At 34.9% G+C, this 23,712-nt stretch overlaps 2 protein-coding genes across 7 annotated transcripts in view; both read right to left on the bottom strand.

The window, feature by feature from the left end:
- The window catches only part of LOC137819158 (mediator of RNA polymerase II transcription subunit 15a-like), a 31,032-nt gene extending 21,259 nt beyond the window's left edge, over positions 1–9,773 (bottom strand). For 2 of the 6 annotated variants that reach the window (XM_068622925.1, XM_068622922.1), the window contains exons 1-5: positions 9,539–9,773; positions 9,262–9,389; positions 7,513–7,645; positions 6,158–6,269; positions 5,915–6,035 (exon numbers count right to left, since the gene is read on the bottom strand). In XM_068622925.1, coding sequence (XP_068479026.1) covers positions 5,915–6,035; positions 6,158–6,269; positions 7,513–7,622 — 343 coding nt within the window. In that variant the 5' untranslated portion in view covers positions 7,623–7,645; positions 9,262–9,389; positions 9,539–9,773. The other 4 variants (XM_068622927.1, XM_068622923.1, XM_068622926.1 and 1 more) reach the window with 3 other exon arrangements.
- A 1,983-nt stretch (positions 9,774–11,756) lies between these two features.
- LOC137819273 (uncharacterized) lies at positions 11,757–17,619 on the bottom strand. Its single transcript, XM_068623071.1, has 9 exons — positions 17,290–17,619; positions 16,713–16,849; positions 15,561–15,751; positions 15,201–15,482; positions 14,558–14,616; positions 14,435–14,471; positions 14,269–14,340; positions 13,616–13,946; positions 11,757–12,684 (listed from the first exon to the last, which is right to left on the bottom strand). The coding sequence occupies exons 1-9, from the start codon at positions 17,369–17,371 to the stop codon at positions 12,307–12,309; spliced, it is 1,569 nt and encodes a 522-aa protein (XP_068479172.1). The 5' UTR covers positions 17,372–17,619; the 3' UTR covers positions 11,757–12,306.
- Positions 17,620–23,712: the final 6,093 nt, after the last annotated feature.

A 23,712-nucleotide genomic window follows, 5' to 3' on the forward strand; every position in this document is an offset into this window, starting at 1 on the left:
AGCGCAAGTACAATTCTAAGACAAAGCCAAGACAGTTCAGAGATGGCGACCTGGTAATGAGGAAAGCCCACCTGTATGAGATGCAGAATAAATTATCACCCAAATGGACGGGACCGTTTAGAATAACTGAAGCACTTGGGAACGGCGCCTACCGTTTGGAAACACTGGAGGGAGGGGCGATTCCACGCACTTGGAACGCTACTCACCTCAAGTTTTATTACAGTTGAAGCATTGTAAGTAGCGGTTAACTCGAACAGTTAAGTGAAAACAGTTTTTTCAAGGTGGCACTCTTTTTCCCTAAAAAGGGTTTTTTAATGAGGCCACCCAATAAAGAAAGGTTCGAGTTTATCAAGTTTTCCCAGTTGTTGAGTTTGCATGGTTATCATTTTAAATTCGGAAACAAAAGACTTGGTCGTCCTTGTGTAATTTAGGGCAGATTCAAATCGCATGCGTAAAGTTTTTTACTCCCCATCACCGCTTGGTGATTGGAAGCACTAGTATGAAGTCTTAAGCCCTCATTGCCAGTTGGCGATCGGAGGTAAAAGTCAAGTTTTAAGTCCTCATCGCCACTCGGCGATTGAAGGCACAAGTTAAGTTTTTAAGTCCTCATCGCCACTCGGCGATTGAAGGCACAAGTTAGGTTTTTAAGTCCTCATCGCCACTCGGTGATTGAAGGCGCAAGTTAGGTTTTTAAGTCCTCATCGCCACTCGGTGATTGAAGGCGCAAGTTAGGTTTTTAAGTCCTCATCGCCACTCGGCGATTGAAGGCGCAAGTTAGGTTTTTAAGTCCTCATCACCACCCAGCAATCGGAGGTGAAAGTTAAGTTTGAAGTCCTACTCGCCTAGAGCGAGTATAGGCGAGAACATATCAGAAGTCCTACTCGCCTAGAACGAGTTTAGGCGAGAACAGATTAAGAAGTCCTACTCGCCAAGAACGATTATAGGCGAGTGTTCAGAGCAAGATGACAGGTATGTCCAGTATGAGTTAAAATCCGGACGCCTAGTCCTTGAGCAGGGGTTAAAGGATTCCTTCGGGACGCCCCCTCCTTAAGTATGAATAGCTAGCCCCGGTACCAGTTAAAATCCGGACGCCTAGTCCTTGAGCAGGGGTTAAAGGATTCCTTCGGGACGCCCCCTCCTCAAGTATGAATAGCTAGCCCCGGTACCAGTTAAAATCCGGACGCCTAGTCCTTGAGCAGGGGTTAAGGGATTCCTTCGGGACGCCCCCTCCTCAAGTATGAATAGCTAGCCCCGGTACCAGTTAAAATCCGGACGCCTAGTCCTTGAGCAGGGGTTAAGGGATTCCTTCGGGACGCCCCCTCCTCAAGTATGAATAGCTAGCCCCGGTACCAGATGAGATTAAAAGTCCTCAGTGCATCCAGGGAAAAGGTAGCCCCTGGGCAAGTTGAGGCACCAGATAAAGTCCTTCTCGCCGTCGAGCGAGTTCAGGCAAGATAAAGTCCTTCTCACCTCAGAGTGAGTTCAGGCAAGAACAGAATACAAGACCTCTTTGCTTAAGCAAATTGAGGCAAGTTCGAAAGTCCCCAGTGCAGAGTCAGGCCGGCCCAGTTTAGGCGATGACCTGGAAATGCACATGTCACTTGGCAGATCAGACAAGTGAGATTTCAGATACTAAAAATGACTCTCGCCTACTGCTCAGTAAGTAATTTCGTATTGCTATAGACTAACCGTTTGTTTAAAATAAGTTGATTGCCAGAAAATTAAGCATCAGTTTGCGCTAAGTTAATTGGGTTAAGTGAGAGCCCACCAAATTATCAAGCGATCGCACAACAGATAAAAGATAAACCATGTGCATATGTTAACACGGTCCGAATAAAAGAAGTCATTGCAAACAGGTTCGTTGCACATAGACAGAGGTCGAATATTTAAGTCTTTCAGAAAGTTTCTAAACAAAACATCAAATGAAAACGTTAATCGGAGGGTACGATTTTGCCGTCTATCACTTCATGACAAATTGAGAACTGGGAGAGGTCCAGGTCGGGGTAAGCACAAGCGAACTACTCCAAAGCCGCGCCGAACCCGGAAGTCAGAACGTTTGCGGCGCCGAGGTCGAGTTCTTCACTTTGCTTCTTCAGCTTTTCGTTCTCCTCAAGCGCCTGGGCAAGCTTTGCTGCAGATTCGCTCAGCTCCTTATCTTTCTCGCTCAGTTCCTTGGCCTTTTGATCCATGTCAGCTTTGATTTTACCCAGCAGATCCTCCCTCTCAATTGACTTGGCCTCGAGCTCACCCGCGTAGACCCCTTTGGCCTTGAGAGTCTCCTCCAGGTCCGCTATCTTCTCCTGCTTATGCACGAGTTTGCCCTCGAGTTCGGTGACCTTTAAGAGTTTGGCGTTGAGCTTTTGGTTTAGTTCAGCGCTGTTTTTACGTTCGCTCCGCAACTCTTCCTTCAGAGCATTCTCTAACCGCGAAAATTCCAAACCCCGCATCGTAAGATCACGCTTAAGTTGTTGGACTTGGTCTTTCGCAACACTGGCTTCGGATTCATATTGGCTCAGGGAGTCCCTTAAAGCCTCGCCCATCATCTGGTAAAGGCGTTTCTCTACGCACTCGGTAGTCATAGCGCTAAGGTGAGCGGCGTGGGCTTTCAAGACCTCCTCGACAGGGAATGGAAGGGCAGGGATTGGAAGAGGAGTCGGGGGTTGGTTCTCGTCGCCACCTTCATAAGTATGGACGACCAGGGGAACATCAGGACGTGGCGGCGACACGTCTGGCTCCACTACAGGCTGGGGAGGAGACCACTGAATATCTGCAGTCTGCTCTAGAACGCCTCCGGCAGCTGAGGTGTTTGATGGTAGAGCATCCCCAGCGCTCTCAAAGGGTGTAGAGACGCTGGGGGGATTCTCCGCATAATCTGGGCCCGTACTCTCGTTCGCGGGTAGCTCGGTGATGGTTGCCCTGTTCCTTTTACAGATAAGTCCATCTTCAGTGCTCTCGTCGTCCTCCTCATCCGACACCATTATGGGATTCTTCCTTTTGGCCCTTTTTGGTGGCAGTTTCTTTCTCGCGGGGGCAGGAGGGGCGATAGGGGAAGATGAGCCCACGGGAGGAAGCTCGCCTCGAGCGACGGCGGCTTCCGCTACAGAGTTCGGGACGGTTTGAGAACCCGCAGCGAGTTTGTGGCATTTGACTATGGAACGCAGTCTGGCCATAAGATCTTTCCCCAACATTGTGTCTGCATGAAGTGATCAATGTTCACAAATCAATCTAGTTACGGATGCAGGTAATTAGCAATACAAGAATAAGCGCATGACAACATAATGCTAACAAATTTGATAAAGAAGTAAAACAGACTTGGCACAGGAAGAAAAATCCAGGCGAAGTGGAGGGACGGACCTATGTAAAAGTCTAGTTGATCCTCATAGAATTCGAACTTGATGATTGAGGAGGTAGGTAAGGTAGTATTGGTGGAGGCAACTTCCTTCCAGAAGTTGCACAAGTCTCTATCAAGCTCCCCCATCTTCTCGGGACTTCTAGCTTTCCGAAAATGATCCTGGGAATCCTTTTTTCCCTTGTCAACCCAGTACAAGGGGAACCCATCGAGAAGTGTGGGGCTCTGATCATTACAGCAAACGCGAACGAACTTACCCTTCCAATCTTTATAGGACTGTTGGAAGATAGAAAGGATGGATCTCCCAGCAATCCCGTTGAAGCTTACCCATAGGCGGTCCCCCGGGTTTTTGGCCTCAAACAGAAATAAGAACACGTCTACAGAAGCTGGATGGCCTAGATATGCACAAACAATTTGGTATGCCCTGACAAAGGCCCAGCCGTTGGGATGCAGCTGAGCAGGGGCAATGTCAAGCTCGGTCAGAAGCTCCCTCTCAAAGCGAGTAAGGGGAAACCTGAGCTTAACCTTCTTAAACACGGTTGCATAAACAAAGCAGAAAGGGTGGCCATCGTTGCCATCGTTATCAGTACAAACAGGTTCCCCGGGAGGACAAGGACGAATAATAACCTTGTCGTCATGCTCCTTATGGAATGTGAGGTGGGTCTTATCTCTCAAGCGAAGAATATCGACCTCAGAGTTAATCAAGGAAGTCTCGTTCAGCAGAGCTGGAGGAGCCCATGAGTACAACAGTTTGTAATCAGGAATGGGGCGTGCGGTGGCACTAGTTTGTGGGGGAGTTGATTGCGATTGGTTAGGACGGGAGGGCACAGGCCTCTGAGCCCGGTTTGAAAGGATGGCAGGATTCCTAGGTGGGTTACGAGATGTGGAGGGGTTTCCTGACGAGGGTTGTTTGCGAGATTCATCGGGACAGCTGGCGACGTCTTGCTTGTAGCGGTGTCAGATCGCCTGGTTTCTACCTTGGCGACGATACTGCCGGTGGTCGCACACGTTGAAGATCGCCTCTGTGCGACCGGCGACTATGCGTACTCTTTGGGAAGAAGATGGATAGTGCAAGGAAGATGCGAAAGAAGAGAATCAGTAAGTTGGGACGCGGGGTTTTCAAGATTCAAGCGTCACGATTGAAGTGGTAAAGGGCGTTAAAGCAAGCGCCTTATGATTGGGCCACGTGTCGCGAGATAAAAGTACGAATTAAAGTGCCATCTGTCTCACTTAGAGGATATCACATCGTCAGAGTCCTTGAGGGTACGTTGCGCCGGCGATGCAGAAATGTCACGTCAATCGGTCGGAGGATGACACGTCATCAAAACGCCGCAGGGGCTAGCTTTAGTCTTTTCGCTGAAAGCAAGTTATCAGCTCAAGACTGGGGGGCTTGTGTACCGACCAGGTCATCGGGTGTGATGACGTGGACAAGAGAAAGGTAGGTGGTCCAAAGTCAACATAATCGCCGTATGTAGAAGCGGCGTTCTGCAGTATAAATAATCGTCGAGATGTGTCACCACCAAGATGGATCATCGCACATCGCCCAAGAGAAGCATCGCGCAGAAGTAAGACGTCGCCTAAGTAAGTCATCGCCCGAAGAGTCAACTTGCATGACGTAAACATTTCACAGAGAGGGGGCCCACACTATGGGATAACCCTAAGTTGGGTGGCGGCACTATGGGTCCCTTCGCACAGAATGAACGATCAAGTCAAAAGGGCACGTGACAGTGCACACGTGCTCATTAAAGATCTTCAAGGAAGGCTGCATGCATGACACGTGTTTAATTAGGGCACTCGAACAGTATGATGGCGCGAGAAATACAGCGCTCAAGTTAGAGCCCAAGTGGCCATAAGATTGTACATTGCATTCCGGATAAGGGAAGCCCATGGGCCAGATACGCTAAGACCCTAAAGATAGCGGCGCAAGGACTTTCTCCAAGGAACCCTAGATAATAGCAAGCAGCGCAGAGGTAAACCCTAGTTTTCACCTATATATAGGGCACGAATAAGCCCTAGTGAGGTACGTTTTTACAGTTGCATGAGTTTTAACCTAGTTTTCATAAAGTTACTCAGAATAGTAGTCTCTAGTTGTTCTTGACGGCACACCCAGCTGTGAGCACAAGGCAATTAGGGCTACACAGTTTAGTTACAGAGTTCCAGTTGTTGAGATTATTATACAGCTTCTAGTTACTTTGGTGTTTCTCGCTAACTGACTTGATCGTCGGAGTGCAAACGGCCGCGAGGGCGCCCCTTTGTTCTTCCTTTTCAGGTACACAGACGTGGCAGAACGAAGGTCCCCTAGCTTGTTAGAACGAAGCCACGCATAAAGACGACCCAGGTCAACCGGCCGGAACAGGATTTAATATAGGTTAACCAGAAGGATATATTAGTGTACTGACAAAAGCTTATGGGATAATTGATACATCTTGGTTGTACTTTGCAAATTCTCCAAACTTAGGAGAGCTGAATACACTATTCCCAATACTTATACATAAATTAATTAGGATTTGACACTTGGTACCACATCATAATATCATCACCAAACCAAGGCTATTAAAAGCTAACCTTGATCTGTAGGATTATTGCTTGGGCCAACTTGATTTGGTGGCATATTGTTAGCCATGGTGTTTTGGGATTTAGTCTCCATTGCAAGCATCTTCATAGATATTTTCCGTAGATAATCAGGCTGAAAAAGGACAGAACACCAGTGCTGTGTCAAACCATCAATAATTCATCATACATATTTATATATTTGCATACGTAACAACATAAGAAATGGAGGATCCCCAATTTTCAAAATGGACGTACCTGGCTTGTTGCAGCTGTAAAAATCTTCTCTTCAAACCTTTTAGCAATCTTCCGAAGTTCATGCAATCCATCAGGACCAGAAACAGGAAGATGTTTTTTTAATATGTCCATTCTACACCAAGAAAAACAATAGTTTCACAATTGGATAATGGAAGGATGGAGATGTTAAGAATATCGGCCAATCCTAAAAAGACAGAACACGGTTATCTGTAAAAAGTTGATGAAATCAGAGAAAAAGTCCACACACCCAACCTATGAGAGAGAGTAGGATTAATGAGTTGCCATGATGGTCTTAATAACATCGTCTCAGGTATTAAGGGATTTAGCTACGATAACCTTTCACCTAATGTCTATAAGGTTGTGTTTGTTTCAAGGCATCACCAATTATTCCCAAGAAAGTGAATTAGGGGATATCACTTTCCCATATTTTGTACAAGTTTTGAAAACTCATTCTCGTATATTGTGGATTCCCAGGAATATAAAATATAAAAATCTTGCTTTCTTCCCACATAATGAAATATGGGTATTCTACATTCTCATGAAAATGAAAGTTATTTTCTATGATAACTACCTATCACGTCTTCATTCTTCCACATTTCTTCTGTTTATATTTCCTGAAAATACAATATGTCTTCAAACAAACATACCTAAATATCTATTTGTAACCAAAATTGTGAAACAAAAAAAAAAGCACATTATGGAGGAATCAAATACAAAATCCAGATGTAGTGTACTCAAGACAGATCTTTTGTTTAATTATAATGGCACTTCAACCAAAAGCTCCAAAATGTTACAAAGATATTAAACCGGCAAAGCATTGCTCTCCCTTCTCTTTCTAAATCTCCAAAATAAATGAAAGAGAAGTGCTCCACATTTAGAGGACAGACCAAATGCTCACTAATGATACAGAAAGGTATATTCTATCAAGTTATGCAATGCAACACCAAGACCAAATAAGTTGTATAGTAAATTGTAAAATAATAATAACAATAACAATAACAATAATAATAATAATAATTGTTGGAGATCCCACATCGACTAGAGATAAAGAAATTTCATTGTATATAAGTGGGTACAAACCTCAACCCTATGAACCGGTTTTATGGGGTTGAGTTAGGCTTAAAGTTCACTTTGTAATAATAATAACAATAACAACAACAATAATAATAATAATAATAACAACAATAATAATATTGCATAGAATTCTTTCTATAAGACAAACAAAAAAAACTTTCTGGAAATGTTGTCAATCCAGGGATTCATTATTTATTTATTAATTTTCCTTTGATATGCCACAACAGTTAAAAGAACTAATCAAATAACCTCAAGAATACAGTGTTAAAATTGAAGCTTACATTTTGTTGACAATTCTTTGGCGTGAATCAGGTGGTAGTTGAGCTCTCCAATCGTTTGTATCCATGGTTGGGTTATTACCCTGATTAGGTCTCCAATTATTGGAATCCATCAAATTCAAATCACCTGAAGCACCTGAAGACAAAATGCTATAATCAAGTCAGATAAGGAAACATGTAAAGGGGGTACATATACACACAAAAGACATTATATAATATTGTTGCTATGGGTTGATAGTAACAAATACCATATAAGCACAAAAATGAACTACAAGCATAAAGTTTTGCCATCTTTAATCTCTCCAATTTCCAAAATCTCAGTGAATTTCAAGGTTGAACTTTTCAGTTAGGCTTATAAAAAGAAACTTATTGAATAAGTGCTTAATGTCCAGATGTGCCCAGCCTCAATAGTTCCCAAACTAACTTGGCATCAATGTGATATAAAGATAAGTCAGCAGTTTTTCTGAACTAGAACTGCACAAAACAGATAGATAGATGACTCTTAGGTCTATAAAGCTGTAGCGCGTCACCTGTATTAATTTCACTAAATCATTGTCCAAACAAAAGACTTGTCCTTCAAGGGGATCTAAATTTTTCAAGCTTAGCAAGAAAGACATTCCATTTGAAGACTATGAAAGAAAAACATAGACAAAATACAAATCAGTAGAAACAAGAGATGAAACCTTCTTGTCCAGATTGGAAATGCCAAAGAGACAGCAAGTCACATGACCCTATACAACAGGAATATTTGCAAAAAACTAACATACCCAAGCACCCTTAAAGGCTTCTTGCTTCACGAATGGATAAGGGAAGGTCTTTGTATGCAACCTTCTTCCCCTTGTATATACAAAGTTGATTTTAGATTCAAATCTGTGACTAACTGATCACACAAGGCAACTTTACAGTTGTGTCGGGACATATCCTCAAACAGGAATATTTAGAAATTATCTAAACCACACCACACCAAACATTAAAATTATGATAAATTTTATTCCTAAAGGAACTGAGTAAAGTTGTTGAAGTGAGTGACCAAATATAGAGTAGATGGACGATTTGTGTTAAAGAGACAAACAAATGCTTCACATGTTACAACTTACATATAATGCTGAAAACTTAGAGCTCAGAATTGATAAATAGATAACTCCAAAACCAAGAATAGCACAATGGTATCTCATTTGTTAAGACAAATATTGAATTTCATCAGAAAAAATAAATAAAAATCCTTCAAAGATCAACTTGACTCAGTCAAAAGCTAACTGTGGGATGGAAGGTTGTTGATTTCTCATGTTATACTCTAATAAAGTCATATTCATCTCAAGAAACTAAATTCTAGAAAAAATAACAGAAGACATAGGTTATATATATATATATATATATATATATATATATATATATATATATATATATATATATTTCCTTATCAATTCCTCAAACCTCAGCCTCCTCCCGGTAATCTACAGCACTCTACAAACAACTCCAGCACACACTCTCCATTTATTTTCAAAATAACAAGCATTACACAATTCAACACATACCAGAAATTCCAATTCCATCATCATCATCATCATCAATTACAAAAACTATCATTCCATTGAAATAATTCAAGTTCCAAACAATTCAACTCTTGCACAGAGCAACGTCTTCAATCAGAATCACCAGCGATAAATTATTCCACCAATTCACTAACATAATCGAATAAACAAAAGAAGAAAGCAATTGAAAGAAGAAACTACGAAAACAGAGAGACGCTACCGTCATCAGCTATAACCAAAGGCAGTTAGCAGAGGCGGAGCAAAGACGAGTAGCAGAGCCAGAGAGGAGCCGTCCCTCCGCCGCTCCTCCTCCGAATCGGAGCTTCCAGAGAACTCAGTCTTCTCCGCCTAATTCATCAAAGTTAATTGCGAAATCAATGAACCAATCAATCTCACATATGAGTAATAACCTACTTTTTCACGCTAAACACACACAAATCATTCGCAAATCACAAACATATAAATATTTATAGGAGAGGTTTTGGTCCAATTCTAACCTTCAGAGACTAACAAACGGTGAGAGAAATTATGGAAAATTAATTAAAAATTAGCGACTAATTTCAAGTAATTAGCGCTCCGTTACTGTGAAACGATCAAAGTAACATTACAAAGCGTGTAAAGGATGATGGATTAACGTCCTCCTCTACACGCTAGCTCCTTTGACTTTTCCACAAAAAAGCATGCGTTTGAGAGCAAAAAACATTTTCTCCAGCTTCGATTAAATTTGAATTTAAAAAATAATTGTGATATTAAATCAAGATTTATAAATAATAAAAGAAAATCTTATTTTATAATATTCCATCAAGATTATTAAACTTCTTTCATGGGAAACAAGAAAATTTAGTTGAATTTATCTTTAAAAGATTAAAACTTACATGGTATTTAACATTTTATCTACTTTGATTTTATTTCCTTCTATGTTTTTTTTTGTATTTAGTATTTTATCTACTTAAAGTAATATATGGCAAATAATAAACTTGTTTCTTATTAATATTAAGGCTTTTGTAAGAAATAATAAATTATACGTTACTAAGAGAAAAGAAGTTAATAAAGAAGAATTTTTTTTTTCTGGTTCAATTTTATTTAAGTTATATTCAGTTTCAATCAACATAAGTTTTAATGATACGGTTTTAAGAATATTTAAAGATAGTTCAATCTTTATACAATAATTTAATAATAAATAAATAAAAATATTTAAAGATAACATTACAATTAGATAAAAACTTATCACACAAAAACATAATAAAAAGGAAAAATATGATTATCAACAAATATTTATAGTTATAGATAATCAATTATCTCATTTATGATAATTAATTATGACATAAACTAATCAGTTATATGTGAATGTCTACTTGAACAAACACAATGTATTCAATCAATTATAATGTTTAAAAAAACCAATTTCAAAAATATTTAAGATTCTCTCAAAGTAAATATTATCATGTATAAACTCAAAATAATCTTAACGAGACTCAAAAAATAATTATTATGTTTTAAAATCTTATTACAAATTTTTTCAAATTTTTTTTTCTATAAGTAAAAAAAATAAATATAAATGAGTGATCAAATCAATTGCTCCACTCAAAATAAAGAACTAATAATCTTACTAAAATCTCAAAATCAATAAAAAACACCTAAAAAAAAATTAGAGCACTCACATTTTAATATTTTTTTATTTATACTTATCTAAAACTTAGAGTAGAATATCTCATGTCACATTATTATTATTATAAGATTTTCTTACTATTAAATTGACATATTAAGTTTATATCGTGACTATGACTTTAGCTATCACCCTTATATTGGAGGTCTAAGTACTTGTCAAAGTAATGTAAAAAAAAATTACATTAATAACTTACATATTATTTTTAATAGATATAAATATGTAAGTGATGTTTAAAAAATATAACAAACATATACTATGTAAAGAAAGTTAAAAACTGTACAAAAATAGTAAAAGAAAAAGAAAATAAAAGCATTCTAGTTAAACTACAATAGTTTGGTTATTAATACATAGCTCAAAATTATCTCAAGTTTCTCTAAATATGCTCAAATTTTAATTAATGCAACTTCCTTTTGATAACAAAATTTGTAAAGTGTGGTAACTCAAATTTTTTACAAAGATTTTGTAAAGAACACCAATAAATGCATTATTCTCTTTCTTTCAATAAATATCCAATAATAATTAATAAATAAAATCATTGTTGTCTAATAATCAGTTTGACCTTAAAGTAAATTAATTCTCACTTTCAATCTCAATCTAAAAATATGCAATATAATGGATAGGTACACACATCTTAATAACTTTATATATATCCCTTCACTACCTTTTCTTTCATATATTTAATATCTCTCCTACTTTAACATTCTTTCTACTAAAAACCCAATAATGTTTTAAGTAATCTAGAAATATTTTTATAATTATTTGTATTCTTCATTAGTTAATAAAAGTTATTTTTAGAAATTGATTTTTTTTAACATCGGCAACATAAGACTCAATGTTTTAGTCTGTATATCTGTTTGATAGTTTAAGTTTGATTGAGTAAAGTTATTGGTTGTTTTTTATTTGATTTATAATAAAATTAATTCATATTTATTTTTATTTTTTTTAATAAAAATGCATTAAGTACAACGGTTAAAGATGTGATTCACTCTCTAAAGTATAAAATATCTTCAGTGGAGTTCCATTCTAATTTAAATGATTCACCACATCTTATTATTATCAAGTTAATTAATACCTTTTATTAAAGTGTAAGTTGCTCCATATCGGAGAGATTATAGTTTATTTTCCAGATTACAATAAAATCATTAAATAACAATCAAATTTAGAGACTAAAAATAATTAGTTACTATATTAACTAAATTAGATACTGTTTTATAAATTAAAAATTATTGGTATCTAAAGTGGTTTTTATTATTAATAAAAAAATTATAAAATAGTTTCTAAATTGGTATATAAATTAACTAACAAGGTTTTAACTACTAATATTTTAGATTCTAAATTAGCCTCTAAAGGACTAATAGAGACTAATTTAGAATATAAGTAATTATTTCTTTTATCAGTAAAAAACAATATATACGTATGAACCACTTCAGGAATATTTATAAGTATTTAGTAGATAAACCTTAGTAGCTAATGGTTAGATACCAATTTAAAAACTACTTTGTAAATTTTTATTAGTAATAGAAACTACTTTAGATACCATAATTTTGTTAGTTTATAAAATGATATCTAATTCAGTCAATATAGTAACTAGTTGTTTTAGTCTTTTTCTTGATCTTGACTATCTACATCGAGTGTTTTCCTTAACTTCTTGGCAGACATTTGAAGTCGTCTTTCTTTAACAAAAACTACCCACAAAATCACAGAAAACATTACTGCAGTTGAAACCAACAACAAGCCAATGAAGATCTGGTGGCTGTTTCTCTTGAATGAAGGGCAATCTTCCTTATTGATATCATCAAAGGTTTCTATAACAAAAGAACAATCTACTAATCGAGCTAAGAGTGGACCATGTCGATGCAGTGCATCACTCAAGTTGGTAGCCACCATGACCTTTGAGTACAGAGAAGGAGTCAATCTCCCCATTGTAATGCATAGACCAGATGGTGATGTATTACATAAAAAACTTTCATATGCCTGCCCATTAAATAAAAACCACCACAAATTAATATACTATGTTTCAATTACAGCTTATATAGGCAAAAGAACAGTGTTTAGCATATGATTGGAAAGGAGGAGGTTGTTGAGATTAGTCCTCATGTATCACCACCAAGGTACATATATAAACAAAATTACCATATAATATAGTTTGTGAAAAATAATAAAGGAAATGATTAAATATGTTTTTCACACACGAAATTGGTTTCTGTCCCTAATCCAAATTCTAGACCGTCCAAACTCTAGACCTCTTAGGTTGTAATAAGAAAACTATTGAAATGGGCTTTTACTAGTATTTTTTTTAGCGTGGACTTTATTATAATATTATAATGTTAGCAATGAGCTAGTATGAAATATTTTATTGTTTGCCACATAAAAAACTGGTAAGAACTCGTTCTAATAGTTTCCTTACTACAAATATTGAGATGGATCTTGAGGTAATGAAAGAAAGAAGTTTTGTTATTTACATTCTATTGTTTTAGTTTTTTCTTTGGCCTCATTTGGGTGTAAGAATTTATACGTTTTGTGTTAGGTGTGTTTGTGATTCTTTTGGATTGGTCGTTTATGTTTTCTGGGGCTTGTAGTTTCTACTCCTTTGCATAAGATTACGGGCATTGTTAGGTTTGGAGCTTGAAAGGTGCTACATTGTAGTAGTTGTTCTTTGTTCTTGGTTTGCTAATATAGGTGGGTCTTGAGCATCTTGTATAAAGGTTGAAACATCCTTGAAGTATTCCGTTTTATTTTATTTATTCATTGCTGAGAAAAAAAAACAAGTATTCAAGACGTTTAAAGTGTGGACTAAGGACGAAAAACAATTTCGCATAGAAGTGCATGGACGAAAAACATATTTAACTCTAAAGTATGATTAAACATAATTTTGTGAATGGTAAAAATGAAGTGATGAACTTACTGTAGGTGCACCCCTTAAGCTTATTTCCAATGCATCACATGGCCTTTCAGACATGTTAGGGAAGAATGGATTGCAGATGAGGGGCAAGGGTGGACCAGATTGATTGTAATATAAATCCCTATCAGCCTGCGTAGGAGGCATATCTTTGTTCGCTACATTATTTACAAATGTATTAACCAAATTCACCACAAGGAATGAGGTGTTCTTGCTTATGTCCAAGGTTTTTTGTGTTGTGGCCTCATCCATGCAAGGAAGAAGTTTACTTATAGCTGATTCACTTCTTGGGTGTTCCACCCATTCATCAATTGCAACACATGTGTCAGCTACCCCACTGGAAGCTCAAATAAAAAATAAAGAAAGAGATTAAATATACAAATTGAAGATTCAAATAGGATTTTTTAGTGGTAGAATTTTTTGTTTATCTTTTTGTTGGTTTGTGAGACCTGAGATTTGATTCATATTATATAGGTATGTATAAGGGTTGAATCACCCTTAAGTGGTTCCTGTTATTCAATCCTTATTGCTGATAAAAAAAAATAGTTGCACAAATTAGAAAAATAGAGTTTCTGTGGCCAATACTTTGACCAAATTCTAAAAATAAGAAGCCTATTAATGAAGATAAAACATGGTTGTGATAATGTGATGGAACTTACTTATGAACAACTAGAGATATGCTGCTCAACAAAAAGGTGAGTGTGACCAGGATCCACCCAAAGAAAAGCAAGCTGCAATATATATTTGGAAAGAATTAAAAAAATCACAAAAAATAAAGAATTAATTCAAGAAAAAGAAAGAAAGAAATGGAACTAAGTCACCTACATATAAATGATTACTTTCCAGCCAAAAAAAGAGATCACTGCAATGATAATGAAAACAAAATATAATAAGTGAAATGCAGTTTTTCTTCAAAGGAAATGATCTTGCAGGACTTTACATACTTACTGAAGCCAATCGCTGCCAAAATAAGCATCATAGAGCCAACAATGATCAGACTCTCCCTTCTGGAATTTACAGACATTGGTTCAGTAAGATGAATCCAATTCCTTAACCCATGCTTCACAAGAAAAAAAAAATGCTAGCAACATACTTAATTATTTATTAAAAATATAAAATTAGAAAAAACTTGTTACCTAAAAGATGAAACCCACAAAAAAATATACATTTTGGTATTTTTTTTTATCAGCAAAGAATAAAATGAATAAAAAAAAATACTTCAGAGATATCTCAACCCGTATACAAATACCAAGAGATCCTCACCCAATAGGTTTAGACTTCTTAAACATTTCTTAAATTTTGATAAGTTATAATGAATAGTAGAGAATGTATTGCTAGCTTTTTTCCTACAAGTAAACTAGGACTCATTCACATAGTATTTTTTTTATCAACAAAAAAGAATAAATAAATATGAATCAATTTAGAGGTGGTCTAACCCTATTACAAATCAAACCGAACAATCAACTACTTTACTCAACCAAACTTAAACTAATAAACAGAGAAACATAATAACACCACATAATCGTCATACTCAAACTATAAAAGCCTGCAAAGTAAAGGGTTTTTAATCATAAACAAACAAGTGTCTCACATTGCATTCAGGAGTTCCATTGAGATTCTTGCAGTTTCCTCTGCTTGGCTCTTAATAATATCAGTTTGATTGGAGAAATCTTCAGCCATTTCAATGCCTTGCTTGATATCATCTGGAAGAGTAAAACTAGATACTTGTAAGTTCTTGGCCGCTGCAAGATTGGTTATCACGCTTTGAACAATATCAACAACTGTATTTGCTCTTATGACCAAAGTATCTGATACATCATTTGCAGTATTCTGGAATCTCTCCAGTCCAATGTAAAGGAAAACCCCTCCAATTCTGCAATGTGGAAGTGAACACTCACATGGACTCCAACATGTTTTTCAAAAAATATGTGAAGGGATTAAAGAGACCTACATTGTCATGATTAAGAAGAGCACGATGAAGATGAGTGATACTACATAAGTCTTTCGAGAGTAATCAGTCCTACGTTTTTTCTTGCAGCAGCCACAACAATGCAAGCAAGCTATAAGGGTGAAGGAAATTGCCACAATGAAACACCAGAAGGCAGCAATGGCAACCGGAGGAATACCAGAAAAAGCAAGAGACTACACTTCAACCAAAATATTATAAGCATAAGGGAAAACAAAATATTATAACATGCAAAATTTATGTTACTAGTGTTCATTTGACATTGAGTTGTCTAAGGTAATATCTGTCAGAGTACGTAAATTGATGAAGATGATTATAAACTTTGATAGATATTACATTCCATTTTACTACTATGTGTGATTAGGAGTGAGTTCGGTAAACCTTCTTACTTCTGTTTCATATTTCATGTTCAATTTGCTTGATGTGTCTACGTCTCTTAATCTCGTTATGAGAAATATTTGGATTGTGGTGGTTTGTGAGATTTGAAGACATAGGATTAATTGTAGTTTTAAAGGTGGAGTGATTGATCACTTTGAATCTTTTCTTGGCACAATTAAAGGTTTGGTCTTGGATTTCAGCTAAAGTTTCTTCAGTGGGCTTTTCCTTCTCTGCTTGGTGCCTAGAACCTCTGGTATGTATGCATTCGATTAAAAGTTATTGTTGATTTATAGGTTGGTCGGACTGGTCCTTGGTGTCTTTGAAGGGTGATAGCTTTTGTGGTGGCATTCAATGATAGGTTTTTAGCTGGTGTTGTTTGTGTAGGTAATTGGTGTCAAAATTGTGGGTTTTTGTTTTGCTTGGAGTGAAAAGTCTTTATTCCTTTGTTCTATATAAGGTTGGTCCACCTCTGAAATGAGTGACATTTTTTTTTGTCAATAAAAAAAGCCTATATATATCCTACAACTCATAAATATTCATTAACTATTATATAGGTTATGTATTGCTAAAGAGCTCAAGAACCTTTTGTTGTATTCAAACTCTTGAACAAATTAACTATTTAGTGTTATATTAGGGGAGAGTAGTGTATTTGGGTAGGAAGATGCTTAATATTACAATGCAAAAAATTCATCATGGGTTGTCAAAAACATTAGGGTAAAAATGAGGATGCATGTGGGAAGAAAAACAAGAGGTTCACACCATAAAATAATGTCCATTGGTAAGATCCCATCCCTCGTCGTAGTAATTGAAATCCCTACTTGGGTCAATTCTGTGTGTTCTCGTCGCTGCTAATGGTATTCTTGAGTTATTCGCAGGTGCAGATTCATTCTTGATTCCTGTGATAAACAAAACATTTCCCATATCAACCATGGCCATCGTTTAAAAGCAGCTAGAAAGTAATACAAGAGGAAGGAGAAAGTTAATATCCTAAGTATGTGAATAACCATCTTTTTATCAGCAATAAACAATATATACATATGGATCATTTCAAGATGATCTAACCCATATACAAAGAAACATAGACACCCCAACAACACAACAACTTCCTGACAACTACTAAAAAACGAACCCTGCTCAAAACAATTGCCAACAACAAGCTATAGCGAAGAAAGACAAATCAAAGAATCAAGATACCAATCGAAAAATGAAAAACAAGCAAAGGGGAATTTAGAAGTGATCCAAGACCAAAACGTAATATCAAAACCATGGGAAAATACAATATCAAAACCCTTTTTAGAAGCTAATATTAGTGAGTGAAATGTTAAAGAAAGTGAACCTTTTGGGGACCCGGAATCTTCCGCATGGCATGGAGAAAACAAGATCCATGAAACAACAAGAATTGGAATGAGACGAATCATTGTCTTAATTTCAAAATTATGGTGAAATAATAGTAGCTTCCCAATCACAACATTGATGGTGCAATTGTGATTGGGATGCTCATATACAAATATGAGCTTAATTAAGTTGGTTGGGTTTATGACAATTTAGGAGGCTATCTATTCAAATGATTCATGCATGAAGTTAAAGATGTTTGTTTCCCAATAGGGAACAGGGAAAAGGAAATTGTGTTTGGAAAAATGGAGAAAGAAAAGAAGAAGAAAACCTTAAGCCAAACAACAAAAACTATAGTTAGATATCATGCATAATTTGTTAACGTTTGAATTTAGTAAATGACAATATTGAATCCATCACATGCGGTGTTTGGTTACTATATCAGGTTAGAAATCTAATCGTATTACTAATATGGGAGGCACAATCATTTGACTTAAATAGAAAACTCTGTTGAGAAAGGTAAAATTAATTATTCGGGATCTCGATTTTCAATCTTTAAATCCCTAAATTCTCTCTAACAGAGAATTTATCAGTGTGTTTTAATCAAAAAATTTATTTATCATTTTTAATATATTACACTATTTATTTTTAATAAAATATTTTAAATCTAAACAAAAAAAAAGTGAATAATTTAACTCAAAACTTTACTTAAAATATTTTTTTCTTCTAAATATATATATATATATATATATATAACAATTTTATTTGGATAAACCATAAATATCATTTTATCACTTCTAGAATTTTCTTTATTAAGAGTTGACACTTTCCTAAATTTAATTTATTTCTTATTGATAAAAAAACTTCTAGAATTTTTCATATCTCCTAAAATGTTTTCTATAAATTTTCTATAAAAAGTAACTAGAGTTTCTTCATACATATATATAAATATTTATAGGATTTCAAAAAAAATTATCAAATATTCGTAATAAATTTTTTACGAAATATGAAATATTCGTAATTAAAATTTTACAAATATGAAATGTTCTAATAGTGTAGTGATAAAGAGTTCTTTTGAATATTTTTTTTTAATTTTAATTGTATTGATGGGTTAATATTAATTAGTGTGACGTATATGCTTTAAATAAAGTATTTGTTTGAACTTTCGTTTCTGTATTTATCGTTTTAATTTTATTGTTTTTCTTACTATTTCAGTTTTTTTTACCTAAATTTCTTGTTTATTAGCAAAATTTTAAAAAATTATCGAAGATTTTGGGACTATTTTTTTCTCTCTTTCAGTCTATGCATAATATATATTTTTCTTCCTCACTTATATATTAATTAATTTACTCAAACTTTTATATATATTATATATATAAAAGTGTTTGTTAAGTGTTTTGTTAACACCACTTAATTAATACTTGAGAGATTTTTAATTAATTTATATTTAAGTGTTTGTTATAAAAGAAAATTATTTTACTAGAATAGTTTTACATAAAAAAAATTAAAAGTAATACATTAGGGTAGTGATACGTGGCACATAAGGAATACATTAAAAATAATTGCTTCATTTAAAACTAACGTGACACGTGAAGATTAGAGTCGCGTGCATCAATGTTAATCTAAATCAAAGTAAATTAATCATAGAACAAAGTAAATTAATCATAGAACAAAGTAAATTAATGATTAATTAGAAGCACCTAACCTCACCACATTCGCAAGTAACCAATTATGCTTAACATCACCATTAACGAAAAGAATGATGTTAACAAAGTCAATATGTATTATTTATAATATGCCAAAAAAGAGTACATTAATACATAGAGAACTAAACTACTTCTACTCTATAATTTTTTTAATCTATTTTATGTCTTATTCATCATCTTGTAAGTTGTAATATTGTGTAAATACTATTTTAAAAATTTCTTAATTTCTCTTCTTTTATGCCAGCTAAAATTTCACTCAAACATCTACGCTAATTTTTTTAAAAAAATTGGATAAAAATTGTTAAAATTACCACACTTGAATGAAAACATTTATATCAAAATTTTCCGAAAGATAAATTTTGGACTTAACTACATTTTTATTTCTTGTAAAATGAGTGAGTTTTGATTTTAATTTTATAACAATATTTTTTTATTCTTATAAATTTTAAATGAGTATTTTTAAGTCATGGTAAAATGTTTGGGTTTTACTTGTAATATTTATAATTTTTTTTTAAAAAAAGTATTCCTTAATACTTATTTTAAGAAGAATTAATTATATTTATTTTACAAAATTTTGAGATATTAGTGCCACATCTACAGTTGTATTTTATGATTTGTTTGGAGGTTTTAGGTATTTATTAAGGAGGTGTTTGGACCCAAGAAGAGGAAATTTAGTTTTTTTTTTCTCGTACAAAATGGCACTAGAGAACTTTACATCGACTCCTCAGTTTTGATGGATAGATGCTATCTTTCTTCACTCCTCTACTAACTCCTTTACTCCGGTGAGACTTTGTTTCCTTCCTTCGTTCCTTATTTACTATCTGTGACTCCAGCTAATAAAACACCTGCAAAAGATGTTTCGACGTTCAAGTTCGTGTTCAATATTCGGTACAATAAATATGTAATAATAATGTACATTTTTTTTTTGTTGTAACTATTTATACGACTGTAATGAATTTTGTTACTGTTGAGCCGAAATTACATATGGATTATGATTAAAGATATATTACCTAGTTATTCATACAACTTAATCTTGTCAATCATCATTTAATCTTAATGCATTTTAAATATATCGATCAATACCAAATACCAAGACATCTTGAAACTGTCCAGTTTCCGATCAAATATTAAAAATTTTATATCGACTAAAGATTAAAACTAACTAATTTTATAAAATTGAGTTAAAACTTCTTAATTATACATAATAATTCATGTCAACTATTTTATTTATCAATATTTTGTTTCACCTCACACAAATGTTTTTCCCGTGCTTATTTTCGAAAGTCGTTGCCCTTCATCGCAAGTTGGCACTACCATTGATACTTGAATTTTGAAGTTACGATTTAACTTGAAAACGTGGTTCTCTCAACTTTTACCTTTTTTTTACAATATAATATATGTGCCCAATGAATGAGAAAAACGAGCAAAGTAAGTACAATATTCTCTTCATGAGGAATGCACTTAGAATAAAGGAAAAAAAGTGAAGTTTGTTTGTTGACCCCTTACTTTGATTAAAATAATTTTATTAATTGAAAGATATCTTTGAGCATAAGAAAAGGTAAAATGTGTAACCTCTTCCACTTGCTTCTAAGTAATGCACAATTATGAAGTTGCCTTGTGCCCATAATTCTCGTAATCAAAGTGTCCATTTCATGACATAACTCATTATCAACAATCCCACTTTCATTAAAAAATGTATTAAAACATTTCAACTATACCTAAAGTTGCATAAAGCTAAGATTTGGCTTTAAATAATGGTAAAATATGGAAGAATAGCCACTTTGGGTAAGGGAAATTAATAGTATAATTGGCTGAGCAAAAAAGGATATTTCTAAATTTTTTTGGGTGATTTCATTTATTATTAGTTAAACTCAACGCTTCATTCTTTGATCTTATCTTAGGGATAAAATATATGTTTTTGAAGTGTACACATGCTTTGTTAAATTCCTTTAAACTTGGAATATTTCAGTTTTTACATTCTAGTGGGGTTTAGTTCTTATATTAATTTTGAAGTGATACGTAAGATCATACTAAAGGGTTGGATAGTTACTTAAAGTTTTTTTTTTCAATAATAAACAATGAAATAAAATAGGAGTATTAAAGATATTTCAACCATATATAAAAATCTCAGACAATAAATAAAAGTTGATATCATATCATATAACTCCGTAATTTTTTAGAAAAATAAGATACATTATCCACTTGCCAAAAACTCTAAATATTAAAAAAATGAATTTATAATCTAAATACTCATTAAACATAATCATTTTTCTGTACTGTCTTTCTCCCTTCAAATAAATTCACCAAACATTTTTCTTTTATGCAACAACACAAAAAGAACAGAAGTCAGAAACTTGTTTAAATTGTTCTTTCCTTATTGCTGATGTAAAAAAATGGCTTTAGATGATTAACACAGCGGACTTTAAGCCTAACTCAATCCCATAAAATCAGTTTATAAGGTTGAAATTGTTGGAGAAAAGAAATGAAAAAGAATGCTAAACAAACTGAAGCAGAAGAATACAAAACTGGGAGAAAAAATACACTTTCTGTTATATGCACAAATTTGCACGTATACACACAAACTCTATTTATAGTGGTACCCACAACAAACTAACCACTAATTTATTCTCACTTTTGACTTTTGAATTAGTCAACCTTCAACACTCTCCCCTAATTCAAAATCTACAAAAACATTTAAAGACAAACAACATTCAGTAGTCTTCTAAGTTCTCTGAATCTATCAGCTCTTAATGACTTAGTCATTATATCCGTAATTTGTAAATCTGTTTTGCAATGCTTCAGTCTGATCTTCCCTTTTCCAACTTGATCTCTCAGAAAGTGATACTTCGTTTCTATGTGCTTGCTCCTTCCATGTGCAACCGGATTCTTAGCTAAATTGATAGCAGATTTTTTATCTATCAACAAGTCAACATAGCCATTAAAGCCAACCTTAAGTTCTTCCAGTAACGATTCTAACCACAAAGCTTGGCACGCAACATGACATGCAGCAATATACTCTGCTTCACAGGTTGATAAGGCTATAACAGCCTGCTTCTTGGAACACCATGAGATTGGAGAGCCAGAGAGTAAAAACACATAACCCATAGTGCTCTTTCTCTCCAATAAATCCCCACACCAATCAGAGTCAGAATAGGCTACAAGTTGTAACCCAACTTTCTCTGAATGATTTGAGTAAAGCACTCCAAAATCAAGTGTGCCGCACAAATATCTCAGAATACGTTTAGCTGCCATGAAATGCGACTTCTTCGGATTACTCATAAATCGACTTACCAAGCCAACGCTGTATGAAATCTCTGGCCTTGTATGACAAATAAACCTCAAACAGCCAATCATCTGTCTAAACAAAGTACCATCCACTGCTGATTCCTGTTCACCATTATCAAGTTTCAGATTTGCTTCTGCAGGCGTCTCTGCAGTATTGCATTCCAGCATATTGAATTTCTTTAATACATCATGAATGTATTTCTTTTGGTGCATAAACAGTCCACCATCAACTTGTTTGAACTCAATGCCAAGGAAGTATGACAACCTTCCTAAATCAGTCATCTCAAATTCAGACTTCAAGCACTGCTTCACAGCTTCAATATCTCCTGTATTACTGCCAGTTATGAGCAGGTCGTCTACATAAAGGCAAATGAATAGAATACCTCCACCACCCATTGCTTTAATGTACACACCATGCTCTACATTACATTTCTTGAAGCCTGAACTTGAAAGGAAAGTATTAATCCTTTTATTCCAAGCTCTTGGTGCTTGCCTTAAGCCATACAAAGCTTTTCTCAGTCTGTAGACCTTGTCTTCACTTCCTTCTATAACAAAACCTGGAGGTTGAGTAACATAGACTTCTTCTTCAAGAGGTCCATTTAGGAATGCTGATTTAACATCCAACTGCCACATATTCCAGTTTTTCAAAGTAGCAATAGCAACAACCAGTCTAACAGTTTCCAATCTTGCGACTGGTGCAAACACTTCAGAGAAATCAATCCCTTCTGTTTGCATAAATCCTCTTGCCACTAGTCTTGCCTTGTATTTGGCAATAGTTCCATCTGGATTCAACTTAGTTTTGAATACCCATTTTACATCGATAGGCATCTTATTAGCTGGAAGTTTCACCAACTCCCAAGTTTCATTCTTCTTTATCGACTTCAATTCTTCATGCATAGCCTCCTTCCATATTTTGCTTTTTAAAGCTTCATCAATACTGACAGGTTCTGCATTTGCAAGAAGTGCAATGTGCTGGAGTAATTCTCCTTCGTTAGTGACAGCATCATCGAATGTAATTTCGCAATCTTTGAGTCTTGCTGGTAGAGTTCTGGATCTGGTGGGTCTTGTTTGAATACATCTCTCAGGTGAATTTGCACCTTGAGACTCAGTGTTGGGTTCGTCTCTATCGGACGGTAACAAACTCCTTGACTCTGACTCTGGTGCATCGGACGGAGACATAATGTCATGAACAGACGGGTACGTGCTTCCACTTCCGGATGCATGCGATCTCTCACGATCAGACGCATGCAACATTGGGTTATGATCGGACGGATACAGGCTTGACTCAATGAAATGCACGTCTCTGCTGAATACTACTTGTCGTGTCTTAGGATTGAAGAGCTTGTAGGATCCAGTGGAGTTGTAACCAACGAAGATCATTTGTTCACTTTTATCATCCAACTTCCTTCTCTTTTGATCTGGAATATGCCTATAGC

Source organism: Phaseolus vulgaris, chromosome 10 (genome assembly GCF_000499845.2).
Source record: "Phaseolus vulgaris cultivar G19833 chromosome 10, P. vulgaris v2.0, whole genome shotgun sequence".
In the NCBI taxonomy this organism is placed as follows: Eukaryota; Viridiplantae; Streptophyta; class Magnoliopsida; order Fabales; family Fabaceae; genus Phaseolus; species Phaseolus vulgaris.

What these genes read in the sequence shown, in the direction of transcription:
- LOC137819273 (XM_068623071.1), bottom strand. Translation starts at nt 17,371, where the DNA reads ATGATTCGTCTCATTCCAATTCTTGTTGTTTCATGGATCTTGTTTTCT. An exon ending in TTTGGCAGCGATTGGCTTCA is followed by an intron (nt 14,472 to 14,557) that starts GTAAGTATGTAA and finishes TTATCATTGCAG; the next exon opens with TGATCTCTTTTTTTGGCTGG. An exon ending in TGGAAAGTAATCATTTATAT is followed by an intron (nt 14,341 to 14,434) that starts GTAGGTGACTTA and finishes TATATATTGCAG; the next exon opens with CTTGCTTTTCTTTGGGTGGA.